Source organism: Cupressus sempervirens, chromosome 3, assembly GCF_028749045.1.
Source record: "Cupressus sempervirens isolate cs-2001-9-10 chromosome 3, ASM2874904v1, whole genome shotgun sequence".
NCBI classification, from domain to species: Eukaryota; Viridiplantae; Streptophyta; class Pinopsida; order Cupressales; family Cupressaceae; genus Cupressus; species Cupressus sempervirens.
The window spans coordinates 440,003,855-440,023,353 of NC_143120.1; the positions used below are offsets into that span (position 1 = coordinate 440,003,855).

At 36.5% G+C, this 19,499-nt stretch overlaps 1 protein-coding gene across 1 annotated transcript in view; it reads left to right on the forward strand.

Moving 5' to 3' along the window:
* Window positions 1–11,892, forward strand: part of LOC149566948 (signal peptide peptidase-like 2) — a 67,792-nt gene extending 55,900 nt beyond the window's left edge. Inside the window, exons 7-8 of the mRNA XM_089820164.1 lie at window positions 11,414–11,448; window positions 11,598–11,892. Coding sequence (XP_089676290.1) covers window positions 11,414–11,448; window positions 11,598–11,859 — 297 coding nt within the window. The 3' untranslated portion in view covers window positions 11,860–11,892. The remainder of the gene's footprint in view (window positions 1–11,413; window positions 11,449–11,597) is intronic.
* Window positions 11,893–19,499: the final 7,607 nt, after the last annotated feature.

A 19,499-nucleotide genomic window follows, 5' to 3' on the forward strand; every position in this document is an offset into this window, starting at 1 on the left:
TGGGGAATTTCAAAGCATTCTCAGATGACTGGTTGGTTTATAGTGGACAGGAGCAACACCTCAAAATTCTTGGAGAATGTATGGAGAAATGTCGGAGAGCAGGATTAGCCCTCAATTGAAAAAAATGCAGGTTCATGGTTTCACATGGGAGACTTCTTGTGCATATTGTGTGCAAAGAAGGATTTAGGACAGATCCTGATAAGATCAAGGTGATTTCGGAAATTGAAGCACCGTCCAATGTAACAGGTATTAAGTCATTTCTGGGTCATGTAGGATACTATACAAGGTTTATAAAAGGATTCGCAGAAGTATCAATGCCACTGGAAAGATTAACCAGGAAATGCGAGCGGTTTGGGTGGAAGGAAGAGCAAGAAGACACCTTCTGAGAATTGAAGAAAAGATCAGTCAGTGCCCCTATCCTCATATATCCCTACTAGGACAAAGAATTCCGTGTCCATGTGGACGCCTCCAATTATGGAATAGGTGCTACTTTGGCACAAATAGGGAAGGAAGGGTTGGATCATCCTATATATTTTGCAAGCAGGCTCCTATCTAAAGCAGAGCCTAACTATAGTACCACAGAATGGGAAGCATTAGGTATGGTGTATGCAATACAAAAATTCAGACATTACTTACTAGCTACACCTTTTACATTTTTTGTGGACCACCAAGCGCTAATGTACTTAGTAAACAAACCGGTGATTCAAGGGAGAGTAAGTAGGTGGCTAATTCTATTACAAGAATTTACATTTAAAATTATAATGAGGCTGGGAAAATCTCATGTGATTGTTGATCAGTTGTCAAGGATCAAGTCAGGGGAAGCTTCGGGTAATGGGGTGTGTGAGGATTTTTCAGATGCACACTTATTCCAGATTGCTGTGTTACCTTAATGGTATGAAAAAATTGGACACTACTTATCAACAACAACCTTTCCAAAGGAAATGCCTATAGTAGAAAGGAGAAAAATTGCCTTAAAAAGTAGCACATTCTAGCTAATTGAAGGGTTATTGTATAAAATGAGACTGGACAAAATATTGAGGAGATGTGTAATGGAGGAGGAAATTCCAGGGGTTCTAAGCGAAGCCAATGAAGGACTGGCAGGGGGTCACATGGGACCAGATACTATGGTGAGGTTGGTACTTCTAGGAGGATTGTGGTGGTTGACATTGTTCGCAGATGCGAGGGAATGGGATTGAGTTGTGACACTTGTCAAAGAGCAGGAAGACCACTCAAAAGAGACTTCATGCTATTATTTCCGTCCAAACCACAAGAATTATTTGAGCGGTGGGGACTAGATTTTGTAGGACCCTTACCGGTAAGCAAAAGTCATCGATGTAAGTACATAGTGGTGGTAACAGAGTACTTAACGAAATGGGCTGAAGTACAGGCGCTTCCAGACAACACGACCCTCAGTACGGCCAGATTTTGTATAAACAACTAATCGCGAGATTCGGGTTTCCACTCCAGCTAACAAGTGACCGAGGAGTACATTTTGTCAATCATACCATCAGGAGGATGACAATTGAATACAAATTTTTTCATTCTTTCTCCAGTCCTTATTATCCAAGAGCAAATGACCAAGCAGAGGCCACAGACAAAGTAATAGTGGCAATCCTAAATAAAACTTGTGGAGTAGAAAGGCAGGATTGGGAAGAAGGAATCCCAACGGTGGTCTGGGCATACGAAACTACGTATAAGGCCATTACTGGACATACTCCCTTTTTCCTTATATACGGACAGGAGGTTGTGGTACCAATGGAACATGTAGTACCAAGCTTACGGGTGGCAGTCGAAAATAGATTGGGGGATGAGGAGAGCCTCAAGGGAAGATTATGTACTTTACTCAAACTCGATGAAAAGAGGACATTTGCTCAATGGAGTACAGAGGTGGCCCAACAAAGGCGAAAATTTTGGCATGACAAGCATTTAACGAAAATGGATTTTAAGCAAGGACAATTCGTACTAAGATATAATGGAAAAAATGAAATAAAGCTAGGAAAATTTAAAATCCGATGGCTAGGACCATTTAAAATATTAGAAGTAAAGGAGAATGGAGCCATAATATTATCTACTCTAGATAATAAACTTATCAGAGACCTAGTCAATGGGTCTAAGTGAAAAGCGTATAAGAAAAGGAATAAATTGGCAAGTGGCTATTTTATAAATATAAAAGAGGAAAAATGATGAAAAGCAAAAATAGAAAGTGACCAAGGAGAAAAAATTGAAACAAGTCCTTATAAAGAGATGAAGTCACAAAACATTACCACAAATGATTGAAAAGGAATTGACAGGCAGGAAGATACAACTGAGGTAGCTGTACATATATCCGTACAACAAAAAGGAGCGGTCGAGGAGATAGCTGTATGGACAGCCATACGAGAGGGACGAGTGGCCATACAAGGGCACTTCTAGGAGATACCTGTATGACAGCACAGTGAGAACGGCGTATGGCAACACAACGTATGCAAGACCAGTGAACGACCTTTCTAGAACACGTCTGTACGACAACAAGGCCGTACACGACAACAATGAAGTATGTTTGTATGACAGTAGGGAAGTACATCTGTACAACAACAAAAAAGTACATCCGTATGGAAACAACAAGAAATTACATCCGTACAACAGCAAGGAAGTACATCCGTACGCCAGAAACACATGCCCATAATACTGAGACACCCGTCCGTATGACAAGGACGACACTCCGTATGACAATAGGCTTCAGAAGGGAATTCTGTATGGCAGCAGTCAAACCAGGGAGTACGTAAGAAATCTGTATGGAGGGAGGAAGGAGACAAGGTAGTACGATGAGATACAAAGGCAAGAGGAGTCATATCTGTACATTCTGTAGAAGTTGGTTACAAGCAATCACTTCAGAAGGACCATTGGTACAGGTGACATAGACAAACAGTTCAAGAGATCTGGGAATTGACTCATTAACACACAATGGTGAAATTAAGTACAGGGAATTCTAGCAGAGGAAACATTATTGACTCCAAAAAGAAGAAACCTATAGCACTGGAAGCCAAAAAGGAAATAAGGAAGATGACAAAAAAGTAAAGAGAGGACGACACAAAAAATCACAATCATTGTTGAGAATATTACATTTGAAAGTGTGATGGGAAGTGAGGGCAAGGCTTGGTGGGAGAAGGCGGAAGCGGACCATCCCCTAAAAAAGGCATTGTGCATAGCAGAGGTAGACAAAATAATTTTAATGAGAATTTTTGAATTAAAAGAATTCGAGCCTATACTGCAAAATTGAATTACAGGTTATGAGAAATCATATCATAAATCTGGAGTACAACATTTCCAGCAACAGGTGACAATTTCTTATTCAACAGAAAAAATAAGTAGGGTTTTCAAAATTCCCAATAGAGGGCAAGAAGTGGATAAAACTTCTATGACAGTAGAAGACAAGAAGAAATGGTTGAAATTAATGTGCAGGAAAGATCTTACAAGTCTGGAACGAGAAGGAATCTTGAAGAATAGTAGGGGTCTGAAGAAAATTTTCATAGCAAATGATGAATGGCGTTGTGTTGTAGATTTGGTTAAAAGCAAGCTCACTGCGGGCAACTGCACTTCCGACATTGCCCTTTGGATGTTACTTGTAGTGGAGGGATTGTATAAAGGGTAGGTATATAATTGGGCTAAATTTCTTTTTGATAGACTTAGAGAATTCATGGAGTTGAAACACAAAGCCTTTTATATGCCTCATCATACGGTGGCCTTGTTCTTAGAAGTGGTACGCACTCAGGTGAGCAGTGAGCACTAAGTAATTTTGGTACCGGCTAATAGGGTGGAGCCATACAAGTTGGCTATGACATACTGGCTCCATATGGATACCATAAGATCCCACAATGGAGGTGAACCCAAGAAAAAGAAGCCGAAACAAACAGTAGTGATTGAAGAAGCAGACGAGGAGGATGATGAAAGTTCAGGAGAAGAAGGCAGTGATATGGATCCATCCTCCTCCAACTCATAGGATGCAGAGATCCGCTCGAGTCATCTGTAGGGGACTCCACAGGCGGTGACATTTTTACCACCTACAGAAGGGCCACTTCCAGTAGGAGTAGCAGAACTGCCTGAACTTTACCAGAAACTACCTAGTGAAACCTCTTGGCCGAAAAATAGTCTATCTGATTGCTCTTGTGGTACAACTAGTAGGAGAGGAGAAAACCAAGAAAATTCACACTCAGGGTAGCATGACGACAGTGGCTGGTACGGGTGTGGCCAAGATAGATACCGTCCTGGAGGAAGGGAATAGGTTACTTGAGGAAGAAGACATGGTGTCTTCACCCTTAGAGACAACTGCTGAGGAGCAGGTAGAGATACAAAGTGAGTGTGGGGAACCACCAGACACAACCTCTTTTGCAGCCAAGGCCGAACTGTTCCTCACTGAGGTTCATGCCATGGAGCATTCTACTAGGCAAATCGTGCAGCAGGCCAGGACTCAGAATCTGGAAACTATCATCACGACAGTAGAGGCATTGGCTGCCTTTATGCAAACTGACTACCACACAGATTGGGGACTACTAGAACAAGGTGGCTATTTAGAGGAGGACATGGCCACTACATGGATGGGCAACTCAATCATTTCCATGGGACAGGAACAAGCGCCTCTCATAGAGGTGCTAACATCTATGGAGGTTGCCTTTCGAGGAACCTTTTTTGAAACTTAAGAAGGAAAAAAACCTAGCTAAAGATTGGGGGCTAGAAAGAAAGAGTCTTCAACAATAATGGGCAGAAGAGAAAGTTGCTATGTAGGAAGCCTGGAATAAAGAAAAAGCTGAATTGGAGAGCAAGGTCACCACTGTAGAAGCCAAAAAGATGGACGCATTACGGGTATTGCAGGGTGTTCGGACAAAGTAGAAGACAGCTGAGCGAGACCTGCAACGGCTAAGGGGAGCTTCGAGCACAGGGATGTCCTCCCATCCTCCCTCTTGAAGTCAAAGTTGTTTTTGTTGGTTTCATGTTCTATAGTCGTCTTCCAGACGACTTCTTTTTTTGGGGGGGGATAGATGTAGTCAGAATAAAGTAACTATTATGTTTAGTACTTGTTAAAGCTAGTCGGGTTGGGTAGTTAGGTGGTGAGGAAATGCGTCAGTTGGTTTCCAACTAACCGACCCTTCTATAAATGTCTGGAACATTGGTAATGTACTCATGTTGGTTTTTGGTATTAATAAAGAATTCATTTCCTTGCGTACTGGTATTATGGTATGAATGGTATGTTTTAAGTTTTACTTATCAATTGGACCATTTTGTGTACTAGTGAAATTGTGTGATATTTCCAATCTAGAGATTTAAAGTTTTGTCAATATTGTTTGTTGGGAAACAAAATAGATTATTTTTGTAGAAATGCTACCAAAAGAAAAGAAGTTTTAAAATCAATTTATGTAGATATGTGGGAAGCTTCTTCAATGTCTATTGAGGTTTGTCATATTTTGTTTCATTATAGATGACTCTTCTTGTAAGGTGTGGATTTATATTTTCAATATGTATTAAGTATCTTCTTATTTCAAGAGTTTTAAAGCTCTAAAAATGTTTGAGAATAGATAAGAGAGGGGAGTTTTATCCAGGTGAGTTTAACGAATTTTGTAGTTATCATGGCATTGCAAGGCACTTGAAGGTTGCTAGGGCGACAACACAACAAAATAGTGTTGCTAATTGCATGAATCATACGATCATGGACTGAGCTGGATGCATGTTGAGCATTGCTAGTTTGGAGTAGAAATTTTGGGATGAGGTTGTTTCTACAACTTGTTTCTTGATCAATAGATCAGCCACTACAACTCTTGTTGCTGCTCTTTATTTGTAGTTAAAACAACCTTCTTGCATGGTGACCTCTCTGAGAAAATTTACATGGAACAAACAGAAGGTTTTGAAGAAAAAGGCTAGGAAAATGTAGTTTGCAAGTTGAACAAATTACTATGTGCATTGAAACAGCACCAACGTGTTGGTCAAAGCAGTTTGATTTCTTTATGGCTAGTTTGGGTTTTAGTAGATACAAGGCCATTCATTGTGCTTTCTTTCAAAGGTGTGATGATGGCAATTTCATTATTTTGCTTTTGTATGTTGATGATATGTTGGTAGCAAGTTCCAACATGCATATCATCACCAAGCTAACAGCTTAGCTTGATAGGGAATTTGAAATGAAGAACTTAGGAAATGCAACTCAGATTGTTGGAATGGGGATACATAGGGGCAAAAAGAACAGGGAAATTTGATTTTCCTAGAAGACCTATTGAAAGATGATTTTGTAGCGCTTCAACATGTAGAATGCCATACTTCCACAAAGTTTCTTGATGGGGGGATGGAGGGATAGGTTTCAGGGATTAGAGGATCAAGGGCTAAAGTTTGGGGATGTCGAGGGGATGCTGAGAGAGGGATGATGGAGAGAGGAGGGAGGAGGGGGACAATGCTGCTATACAAGAAGAGGTGATTCAAAATCTTCAAGGCAAAATCTGCAATATAACATCTCTGTGAGTGCTTCATGAAAGTTCAACTAGTTTTCATGAAGTTAAAGGTTGCAATCAGTATGTAATGGCATGTGGCATTTTGCAAGCAATTTGGTGGCATTCCTGATAGAGGTGGTGGTGGTAGAAGTTGTAGTGTTGTGGGAGGATGTTTCCTCCAAGTCTCCAGGTCTTGGAAACATCCCCATGTAGAGGACACAAGTTTATGTGGGGGTTAAGCATTCCTGTGGAGCACTGTAAGCATGCACAACCAAAGTACTCCATTTCCGGTTCATATTAAATTGCCTTCATAAGAGTGCCCTAGCACATAAGTGGAGAAGATACAAATGTCTGTAGTTTATACATTGGCATTTGGTAGTCTTATGTTTTCTACAATGTGTAGCAGACTAGACATTGCCCAAGCAGTAGAAGTAGTCAATTGTTTCATGATAAATCTAGGTTGTGATCATTGGATGGCTGTGATGTGAATCTTCAGGTATTTTATGGGCAGTTCTTATGGTAATCTTTTGTTAAAGAGAGAGCATTCTTTAGGTTGATGGGCACGTGGATATAGAGTTTTGGTGGAGATAAAGATAAGAGAAAGTCTACTGCAGGGTATGTATTCTCCTTAGGTGGATGTGTTGTTAACTGGTCTCAAAGTTGTAGAAGCAGTGACCTTGTGCACTATTGAAGCTGAATACATGGCAGAATAAAAATGAGGCAATCTGTTTTCACAAGACTTTTCGAGGAATCACAGTTTGAAAAGGATAACATGGCATTGCATTGTGACGACCACTGTGCTTTACATGTAACAGAAAACCCAACATATCATGCCAGAAAGAAAGGTATATTGATAATCAATATCACTTCAAATTAGTGGTGGTTGAAGGTGGCCAGATCTGTTTGATCAACATTTATACTTTTACAAACCTAGCAGATATCCATAGGTAGAAAGATGGTCATATGGTGTAAAACTTGTCTATGCTTGCTCTTTCAATGGTGGAGATATTCATGAAGCAGAAACTTGACTTCAAGTTGGAAATTGTTGGAATATGAAATCATTTTCTTATTCCAGTAGTGATGTGGAGTAAAAATTGAGTACCATAATAATCTACACTTTGTACTTGTGTGGGGCCGAGGGCTTTTAAATTCTTCCAAAGGTTGAAGTGATGGGGGGTGTCAAGGGGGCGGTTGTAGCTCCCCTTGCCATGTCGAAGATGGAATTTACTTGAGCATGTGACATGTGGATGACATGATTTTTTTGGTCTCTCTTCGTTTTGAGGGATGTAGTTTTTGGTCAATGCATTGTAGCATTTTTTTTTGTAACAGTGGATAGTTTTCTGAGAAATAAAAATATGGAAGATCATATCCCATGATTTCTCCGTGTTATAATTTTACCAGGATTTCCACTTAAATTTGTTTGTTTACTGTTTCTGTTTATTGTTTTTCTCAGATGAAATCTGGACAATCAATTTTCACAACTTTTTGCTCATTTTGTGTTTGAAGGTGAGCTATAATAAAACATTACTCAAATACAATTAGGGGTTTGATTCTTCTTTAGAGGTGTGTTGGTTGATATTACATTCTAGACATAAGTCCATATTATAACATTTGAAAGTCGTGCTGCCCTTCATGTGCCCAAGTGACAGTTGTTGCAGCCTGGAGGTCCATGTCTAGATATTCTTTTCAAGATAGAGGGAATTAAGTGAACATTTCTTTCTCTGACTCAGATGTGGGTCATGGTCGTGGTTGCAACTTGAATCGGCTCATGTTAATAGTGGCTACAGAATACAAGAATAAAGCTTGGATTATTGAAGTGTATATTAATGTATTAAACATCTTAGATTGTGTATTAGACTTTCTACACAAGGAGAGTAAATTATATGTACATTTTTACTTTTTAGCTTGTGGGCAGGCTTGGATTAGCATCAGGGCATAATATGATGTATCTGTGAAGCTGTAATATCCCCTGATCGATTTTGACTTAATGCTGTCTTTAAATGGTTTTTATTTTTATTTTCAGATGCCCGATCTGCAAGAAATAAATGTTAACTTCCCTGGATTGTTCAAGAGCTTCATGGATGTTGAAATATGGTTCATCTCAGTCCCCTGGCTAAAGTTCATATAATATGCAGAGATAGCTCTGCAATAACAAATGACATGTTCGAACCTCAATGATTATGAAGTAGATTGAAATATAAATCAGAATGTACTAATTCTCTGAATCTAAGCCATGCAAATACAAGCTGTACACAAAGAGTAATAATGTGTTAATCATTAAACCATCAAAAGTCTAGACCAAGTTACACACATAACACATTTCTAAATGTAAACAGTTTGAATAAATTACAGAAGTAAAACTTTTATAAACATAATTGCGGCAGCATAGATTTCAGGCACCCATAGATGATGGTAGCCAGAATGGGAGGCAAAGCTGGATTCCTGTCTGCCATTACAAAGATTTCTGCAACTAACAATGATCACAGTTCAATATGTGAATGGCTCGACCTCTTGAAATGCTACCCGACATGGTTCAATAGCAGAGAACTTCAACAACTATCTCCATTCCAGCGTTATGATCAAACATCTCAGCTTTCCTGAATATAGATTCCAACCAACTGTAGTTGCAGATGCAAATGAACTTATGATCACCGTTTATGTACTTAGGAAACTTATGGCATAGCTTGTATGAGTTTTTTTGAATTATACTTCTTGCTCCATGATAGCAGTCACCAACTCAGAAAGTTTGAAATGCCTTCAACATATCCGCTACAGTATGTCATAATCCTGTCAATGCAATGGTAAACTCTCAAATGAGCTTTCTCCGAATGAGAGACTGGGTTATTGTCCAGTACTCTAAGTCTATGAGGGGTATTGTCCTCAGACTTGCAGTCTGTATAACCAAGCGAAGTTCCTGTTTCAGCAAATTCTCCAATGTCCTCCCGATACCCAAACATGCCCATAAGAATCCCAGTACAATCCTTCCTTGAGTGTTACAAACTGGAGTGTGACCATACATGCCACCCAGCATAAAGAATAACAAGTGGCGGGTGAAAACCATTTATAAATTATAACCACATCCCCAATTATTAATCTTCAAACATACTTGTCTTCAGTGAATTGCACAATGAGATTGAACAACAATATTCTGAATACCTGCGGGCAGTATTAAACCACAGGTGAGATGATAAATATGTTGCCACCAATATCAGTAAAGTTACATTGTATTAAAATCTCCAAACTTAGTACAATCACCCAGATTATTTCAACATGCTATGCTTTATGGCAAAGGATTTCAATTAGAATCGGCCCATAGAAAACATTATTTCTCATCCGCTTAAACCGGGGCCTGCTGAATATAATGTCTTCATAGGAAAGCTCCTAATTTATGATAGGAACTCCAAACAATATAACCTTCCACCATCAAATACACAGAGAGATTTTGAAAAAAACAATCTTATAGTTTATCAGTTTAAATAAAATTATTTCACACCAAGATAGGCGAGTACTCATGAAAAGCCATTTGCCGTTAACATCCAGAAATGCATTTGAAGCATCCAGAAGAATATTTTATTTTAAGTTAATTAAATTAATTGATATTAAGTCATCATTAAATTTGTCATCCATTTTTGATGTCTTAATAAAAAATTAATTTACTTAATTGTCACTTTAAATTTTTTGAACATTACAGAAGCTATAATGGTAAGCTGCATTATGATATCTTTGTTGGTGGGGGTGTAAGGGAGATAACTTTTGCACTGGCTGACTGTACAATAAGAGATGTGTAGGGATTTGTAAGTTTGTACTAAAGCTGAAATGACTGTTAGGAGGTGACCCATAAGAATCCAAGAGTCACCTTACAAGTATCTCGTTTGAAAAAAAAGTAATAATTATGGAGTGTGATCCGAAACATTAATGAAAAAAGTGCTACACAGTCAAAATCCAGAAGCTACAAACAAATCTCATTTGAATTTCACATGTATCTTTACTGATGTGGATTGCAGTGAGGTCAAATGAGTATATGATGCCTGGTGATGTCTGGCTGAGAGGGGTGAGGGGAGCTGTGCCTTGACTCGTCAAAAGTTGCATATGGAAGCTATACTTGAGGACCGCTGAAGTGTCTCATGTATTGAGTTGAGTAATTTGACATTAGTTGTTTGGAAGAGACAATTTAATCCTCTAATAAATAGCCGGCCAACTTAAAAGTTGATGTTAATAACTTGAAAATTTGCCATATTTGCATCTGATACCGTGCTCATTTCTGATACTGTATTTGTTTCCAGCCAACTGTGACCAAAAAGTTTGGCATAGGTTTGTAATTTTTACACAAAAATAAAAGTCAGAAATAGAGGGTACTAATTATTTATATCTGGTAATTTAGTTGGGAAATATTTTTGTCAGGAACACAATGTTTGTTTATAATTTCACGAATTAATGCCCAAGGTAAATGTACTAAAGCATATTTGTTAGAGCATTTGCATGTTTGGTATTTGCTCCAAATTTACTGCATTTGTATTTAGAAGATTGGCAAATGATTTCTTTGTTTGGAGGAAGAAATGATCTTTGATTTTATGCAAATTGGGCAGGGTGGGGAGGAAATTATTTATCCATCTCAAACTGCCATGCATTATATCATTTTGGTTGCTGCCCCATCGCATCCTTCACTTCCATATTTTTTTGCTTATACAAAATCGTCTTTCTTTATTTGAATAAGTTGAAAAATTTGAGAACTTTCTGGGTGATTATTCTTCTAGAATTTCCCAACTTCTTTATTTCTTGCAAATCAATTTACTAGATTTAATCTGATTGCAAGTTTGCAAGTTGTCTGGGTTTAAAGAGAAATATTGCTTTGTAAAGGATAACACCACTCACTTTTTCCGTAATATATTTTCATTTTATTTGCATGCATTTAAACATTTGTGTTAAACTCTTTCTGACGAAAGTTACAAAACTTTGTCATACAGGGCTTGTATGTTTGTTTGATGGCTTTACTTTCAAGGTACTACAAAACTCTCTCTAATTTTATTTGTACTGCCATTATCACTTCTTTCTTGAGCACTAAAATGTATAATTCATGTTGCTAACATTGGACATGTCATGAGCTTTTCTTATGTAATTCTGTTCCTGTCTAATTGATGTTTTTGCTAGGCCACTAAGCCGCGTCGCTGATATGAGAATGAAGGTTCCCGTTTTGGGGGAGGTCTCATTGCTATCAATGGCACTTTTGCCTTGTTGCATTGCTTTTGCAGTTTTTTGGGCCGCAAAGCAACATGCTTCCTATGCATGGATTGGACAAGATGTTCTAGTAATATTTATTCTATTTCTTCTCACTCTTCCAATTTTTTTTTTTCATGTATTACATAAAAAAATATGTTCTTTTAATATCTGTTACTCTTTGATTATTAACTAGTAGATAAATGAGGCTAAATCGTTTTGTTTTTTTACAAGTGGGGCATCACTTGCACCCTCAGGGAGCTTCTTAACACTTGGTATATGTAAAGTGACCAATGAAATGTCACCAAGAGTCATGCCCCCACAATCATATCTGTTAGGAAGTGTTACATTAATCCTAGGCTTCCTAAGACCTCTACTTAGTATTATTTCTTAAGATTGTAAGATTATGAATTTGGAATAACATAGATTGTCGCTCTATAGATAAAAAGGATAACATAGATTGTCCCACTATAGATAAAAGTAAGATTTTGCCCAGCTACATAGTGTCCTACCCTCTGAGAATTTTTTTTTTCAAAGATAGAGGACCTGACAATGGGGTGCATACAAATTATGATGAGGCTGAACCTAGGGAGAACCAGCATGGGGCAAACAAGAAGCAAATTCTAATGAATAGACACAAAACTCGAAAATGTAATAACCCCCTATTGACATGTAACAACTATAAATATATTTAATATCTATTAATTTCGATATAAACATATATTCAAATCATTAACTTGTTGGGACAAATGACATTGCCTATAATAATAATAATATGAGATGTCTTATATATTATTCGAACGATAATAATTAGCAATAGATATTAAGAAGACATAATAATAAGCAATCCTAATACATTGATTTAATTATATAAAATAATAACATTATTCATTAAATGATTAGACAAATAAATTATTAAACTAACTACATTTATACTAAAGAATAATTGCGGATATGAATGACTAAGCACAATATATTAATATGAACAAAAGACATACTAATCGTGACCCTTAGAGAAAGGGTTGCGAGGTGGCAGGCCCACCGTGTATAAAAGGTCAAACGAATTGGCATCACAAAAGGATGGGATTCAACACACAAGAGAGGCAGTTTAACAATCCACACACGAGAAGTCACTTGGCATCTATGTAGGACTATAACATGAAGAAAGTTGCCGATGAAGGACATACAACACAAGTGAAGGGAGTAATAGATACATAATGTCACGTTGGCTAGGTGGCATCAATAGACCAAAGATCCCAATCATTGCCAAGCCAAACATTGGAAGAACCAAACAACGAATCCCGAAGGACAACATAATGGCAAGTGATAAATATCAGTGCGAATGGGCATCGGGCCCCACACATGAGCTAGGGGTGTGCTACGAACAACTGATTGGATTAAAAAGACATAGGATATCATGCACCAAAGTTAAAGTAATGTATATCGACTTTGCAATATTGTTGTTATTGTTATGGTAGTGAGGTAATGTATATTTCCTTACATTATTATTGTCATCTCTCTCTCTCTCTCTATATATATATATATATATATGTATGTATGTATGTATGTAAAGTTTCTGCAAATTCTGCTAGGAATCAGATTGAGATAATACCTTCTTAGATGCTTGCTGTTGATGATCTTCTATAACCAGACTTGAATGAAGTGTTACCAATAATATAAATATTATTCTAGAAATGTTTTACCTCTGCAAGTATTTGTCTAGGGCAGTATTGTTAAAGGAGCAGACTATGTTATTGTTGTGCGTCCTTATCTACAACCACACCCTATATAAATACGGCAACCAAAGGGCATGTCCCTTGAAGGGACATGACCCTATCTAGGTCGGCCCATAATTTTATTCTCATAATCGATGCCAAAGGAGGAATACGTTTGTAATCAAACTAAGATTAGTAAAGTTAATATACAAATACAATTATTCCAAAGGAGACGACGATCATGCCTAGACAAAGAACAATTATATATAGGCCTTCATAAGGCATTCCATGCATGATAAGATTTGTACAATTAGATCAGTATGGTAATCGAAATTATAGATTTAGCACTCCCTCTTAACTTGATAATCATATTGAGAGATAACATATCTAGCATCATCAATTACGATGAATAAGCATAGATTGATACTCTGTATCTATCTGAATCTTCTAAGCATGTGGTATCATCGAACACATGATACTATGTCATATTACTATACCTGTGATATGACTTATCATTGATACTAGTGATAACAATATTTCGAATTATACAACATATAGGATAAAATCCGAAGAATGATTAAATTCTTCATTTGTCTAAGTTGTGACTCATAGGTACTGACAGTCCTATAACACAACATGATCCTGAGTTTAAGATCTACCAGAATACAGATTTAAATCCAGAGAATGATTAAATTCTTCATTTATCCAAATTGTGACTCATAGAAATAGAAATGTCTATATCACAATATGATCTTAAACTCACCTAGATTTGACAATAGTTCTCTACTGTTCATCACATTATCTAAGAGATTGTCATCTCTCGTAATGTCTTTTATACAAGTGTTCATTATCTCACAGATCGTCACCTCTTAGATAATGAATACAAACGGTGAAACCCATAATAGTCAATAATTTGACAATAAAAATTATTTTATTAATAATTTAAAGAATACAAATGTTTTATAATTCAACCATACTAAGTCTTTTCTTGAAGTGATCTATCTCAACTCCACAGAGAGGTTTTGGTAAGAATATTTGTAGTTTGATCTGCAGTGCAAATGTACTCTAATTCTATAGTATTCCTGTCTACATATTTCTTACATAATGGTAAGGAATTTCAATATGCTTGGACCTGTTATGGAAAACTGGATTCATAGAAAGCTTGATGGAACTTTGATTATGACAATGAATAATAGTAGGATTCATGGGTTAACCAAATAATCCCACAAGTAACTTTCTAAGCCAGAGTGCTTCTCGAGAGGCCATTGTTGCTGCAATGTATTAAACTTATGTGGAACTTTGTGCTATTGATGACTGCTTTTTGCATATCCATAATATCATTGCTGATCCTAAATTGAAACAACATCCTGAAGTGCTTTTTCTATTATTAAAACTTCCACCCCAATCTAAGTCTGTGAATCCATGTAAGTCCAAGTTAACTTTCTCATATTTGAGCCCAAGGTTAAGAGTGCCTTGTAAGTATTTCATAATGTGTTTAACTGCAACTAGGTGAATCTGCTTTGGCTCACACATAAACTGACTTAAGGCATTAACAACATAGCGAATATCAGGTCTTGTATTTGCCAAGTACATAAGAGACCCAATCATTTGTCTGTAAATAGTAGAATCTATGGAGGGTGATTCTGTTGCTGCTTCCTTAAGTTTATGTAGATTAGTCTCCATTGGAGAAGACATAGGTTTGTAGTTCCACATTCCAAATCTTTTCAAGATGTCTAATGTATACTTTCCTTGATTAAGTATGATGTTGTTAGTCCATACTTCCAGTCCTGGGAAGTAATGAAGGAGTCCTAATCTTTCATTTCAAATTCTTCGATTAGATCTTTATTGCATTGCTCTATAAGATGATCATCACCTGTAATTAGTAAATCATCAACATATAGTATCAATATTATCATATCATCTTTATCCTTTTTATAATAGAGATTTGGATCAGCTTCATTCTTTGAGAATCCTAAACTGGTGAGATACTTATCAATTCTTTCATACCAGGCCCTTGGAGCCTGTTTAAGCACATAGAGAGCTTTGTTGAGCTTGCAAACAAAAACTTTAGGGTTATGACTTTCAAATCCTTCAGGTTGTTCCAAATATACCTCTTCTGTAATCTTTCCATTCAAAAATGTTATTTTTACATCCATCTGATGTACTTTCCATCCCTTTGATGCTGCAATAGCTAGGATTGCTCTTACAAAGGTGTATCTAGCAACATGAGCAAAGGTTTCTTCATAATCAATTCCCTCTTTCTGAGAGAATCCCCTGACTACAAATTTGGCTTTATATTTTTTAATGCTTGATTTTAAATATTCACTTAGAAGAAACAACAGATTTTCCTTCAGGTCTTGGAACAATTTGCCAAACATCATTCTTAATAATGGATTGGTATTCTTCCGTCATAGCATCCTTCCAAGTTGTATGTTTAATAGCATTTGAAACATTGGTTGGTTTTGATTTCGATAAATCATTCATGTTTGCTGCATAACTAGAAAATGTTTTGGGTCTTTTGCTTTCTATGAAGGTTCCAGATGGTGCAACGAAGTCTTGTGCTTCCTCTACTGTCTTAATGGCCCAAAGTGGTCTTTTCTTTGGATTTTGAGTTTCCTCAAGATTGTGATTTTGAATTTCATCTTCAATTTCTTCAATGTTCTCCCTCTGAAACTAAGATTCAGTATTTTCTTTAGAACTAGGTAAGGGAGAGGGATCTTCAGAACTTAGGGCTCCTTTGAATGTTAAATCTTCTTCAAATATTACATCCCTACTAAGTTCAATATTTTTCTGATAAGGTATGAAAATCCTATATGCTTTAGATGTTTCACTATACCCAACAAAAATACCTTTCTTCTCGGAGGGTTCTAACTTAATTCTCTTTTCTTTTGGAACATGTATATATCTAGGCACCCAAATATCGTAAGATGGCTTATATTAGGTTTAACCTTAGTAAAGACTTCTTCAGGAGTTTTATCTCCAAGGTAGGAGTGAGGACTTCTGTTTTGAATATATACAACAGTACAATAGACTTCTGCCAAAAGATAATATTCTAAATTTTGATCAAATATGATAGCTTTTGTTGCTTTTATAATTTCTCTATTCTTCATTTCTGCTACCTCATTTTGTTGTGAGTTATACGAACAATATATTCCCTCTTAATTCCTACTTCTTTAAAAACTCTTTAAACAAATCTGAAGTATATTCCCCTCAATTATCAGTCCTAAGAGTTTTAATTTTATGTCCTGATAAGTTTTCAGTTAAGGTTTTGAATTATTTAAATCTCTTAAGGATTTCTTTTGATTATTTACATTTTAAGAAGTAAATCCAAGTTTTCTTAGAGAAGTCATCTATAAAAAGTATATAGTACCAGAATCCTCCAAGAGAAAGAACATAGGTCCACTTAAATTTGAGTTGACTAATTCCAAAACTTTGTTAGTTTTCCTAGCGCTATCATGAAATGGACTTTTGGTGTTCTTACCCAGAGCACATCCTTTGCATATGCTTGAATGATCTTTATTCAACTTAGGCAAACCAGTAACCATCTTCTCCATAGTCGATAAGGTTTTGAAATTTAGATGTCCTAACTTTCTGTGCGATATTTCGTTTATATTAGAAGCTTCATGAATTAAGGCTTGAATAGTTTGACTAGGTTTTGTATTTACTTCATACAAGCATCCCTTTCTTTGACCAATCACTTTTGTTTTCTCAAATGAAGAGTTCTTAGACCATGTCATTACTTTAGCATCCATGAATGTAACATTATGTCCATCATTTTCAAGTGGTGTGATAGAGATTATATTTCTTTTTATTCCTGGTACATAGAGTACTCCTTTAAGAGTTCTTAGACCATGCCATTACTTACCATCCATGAATGCAACATTATGTCCATCATCTTCAAGTGCTATAACAAAGATTAGATTTATTTTTATTCCTGGTATATAGAGTACTCATTTGAGATGTAGGGAACTACCTGATTTCAGTTTCAAGGTGCAATTCCCAATTCCTTTGACTGAATGATCTGAATTGTCATCGATGGTAACTTCGACATCAACTTCTTATGATATAGAGTCTAGTACTTCTTTGTATCTTGTAATGTGTCGAGATGATCGACTATCAATCACCCATGCTTTGCTTGATACTTCATTTGATAGTGCAGAATACAATACATGATTCTCAAGATCATAGTTATCTTCTTTCCTAGTAATGCTTGCACAGTTTACTTGCTACTTTGTATTCTCAGGGTAATTAAATTTGTAGTGTCCAAATTTTTCACATTTGAAGCATTTTTTTTGGATAGATCTTTCTTAGGTTTGTCATTCTTTTGATTACCCTTCTTCGTCTTTAAGTGCTTCTTCTTACCTTTATAGGAATATGTGTTGTGAACATGAAGTTCTTCATCTTCAATTTTCAATCTTCCTCCTTTCTTAAGTTTCCTAGATTCTACTTGTAGGCAATCTCCTTTAAGTCTATTAAAGTCTGGAAGATTGTCTCTAGCACTTACTCCTTGTGAGAATGTTTCCCATGAATCTGGTTATCCATCTATAGCCATAAGTATTAGTTCTTTGTCTTCAATTATGGTCCCTATACTTGTAAGTTCGTCTCTTAGACTAGCCACCCTTAGCAAGTAAGAGTTCATAGATTCTCCCTTTTTTATTTGTATATGATTTAGTTGCCTATAGTGCAAGGGTTCTTGTTGCATTGTTAACCTCATATGCATTTAATAATTCATTCATCATATGAAATGTTGTTTGATGTTTCATTAGCATAGGTACAATTTCTTTTTTCACTCCATCTAATATGATCTGCATGGCTTTCCTGTTTCCTTTACTCCAGATAGTTTTATTAGGTTCAACATCAGGTTGCATGGATGCTGAATCAACAAACTGTTTCACATCACTGTCTCCAAGAATCATCATAATTCTGAATTTCCAAGCAACGAAGAGTTGTTTCCCATCAAACTTGTCCTCGGGTCTGATTGTGCTTGCCATTGAAGATAGAAGGATGTTGCTAGATATATAAAGTCTGATTGTCAATTTGCAGAGCCCAGGTTTGACTACCAAAGATCTGATTCCATGTAAAGTTTCTGCAAATTCTGCTAGGAATCAGATTGAGATAATAACTTCTTAGATGCTTGTTGTTAATGATCTTCTATAACCAGACTTGAATGAAGTGATACCAATAATATAAATATTATTTTGGAAATGTTTTATCTCTGTAAGTATTCGTCTATGGCAGTATTGTTAAAGGAGCAGGCCATGTTATTGTTGTGTGTCTTTTATCTACAACCACACCCTATATAAATACGACAACCAAAGGGCATGTCCCTTGAAGGGACATGACCCTATCGAGGTCGGCCCATAATTGTATTCTCATAATCGGCGCCAAAGGAGGAATAGGCTTGCAATCAAGCTTCACTAAGATTAGTTAAGTTAATACTCAAATACAATTATTCCAAAGGGGACGCCGATCATGCCTAGACAAGGAACAATTATATATAGGCCTTCATAAGGCATTCCATGCATGATCAGATTTGTACAATTAGATTAGTATGGTAATCAAAGTTACAGATTTAGCTATATATATATATATATATATATATATATATATATAAAATTAACAATAATATATGCAGGTATTAACAAGGTATTTTAGTAATGATATTTAGACATAATTTAGTTATTTGGTCTATATATTTTCTTCAAAAATGATTAAAAACCCATAGTGCCGGATAGGGACGTCACTTATCTCTATATAAATGGCCTTGTGCCTGTGTAGTGTTTAGGGTCATCTTTATGTAAATGGCTAATTTAGGGTTGATGAAACCTTATAGTGCCAGTGTGTGAGGATCGGTTGTATAAATATGTCATGTCCCCTTCTCCATACTAGTGTTATGGTGACGAGTTAATCTATCTCCACATTTTGATAGATTAATGGCATCGACAGTCATGATGCTTACTAGTCGGCAGTCACACATGAGTGCTATCTTAAGCGCATCATTTATTAAATTAAAAGTTCGTGGACAAAGTTGCTTAATGCTTGTAAAGTCATTTACTTTATAAAGTGACGTGACTACAGGACAAAATTGTTGTTTAATCCCACATCTCTTATTCCAATGCTT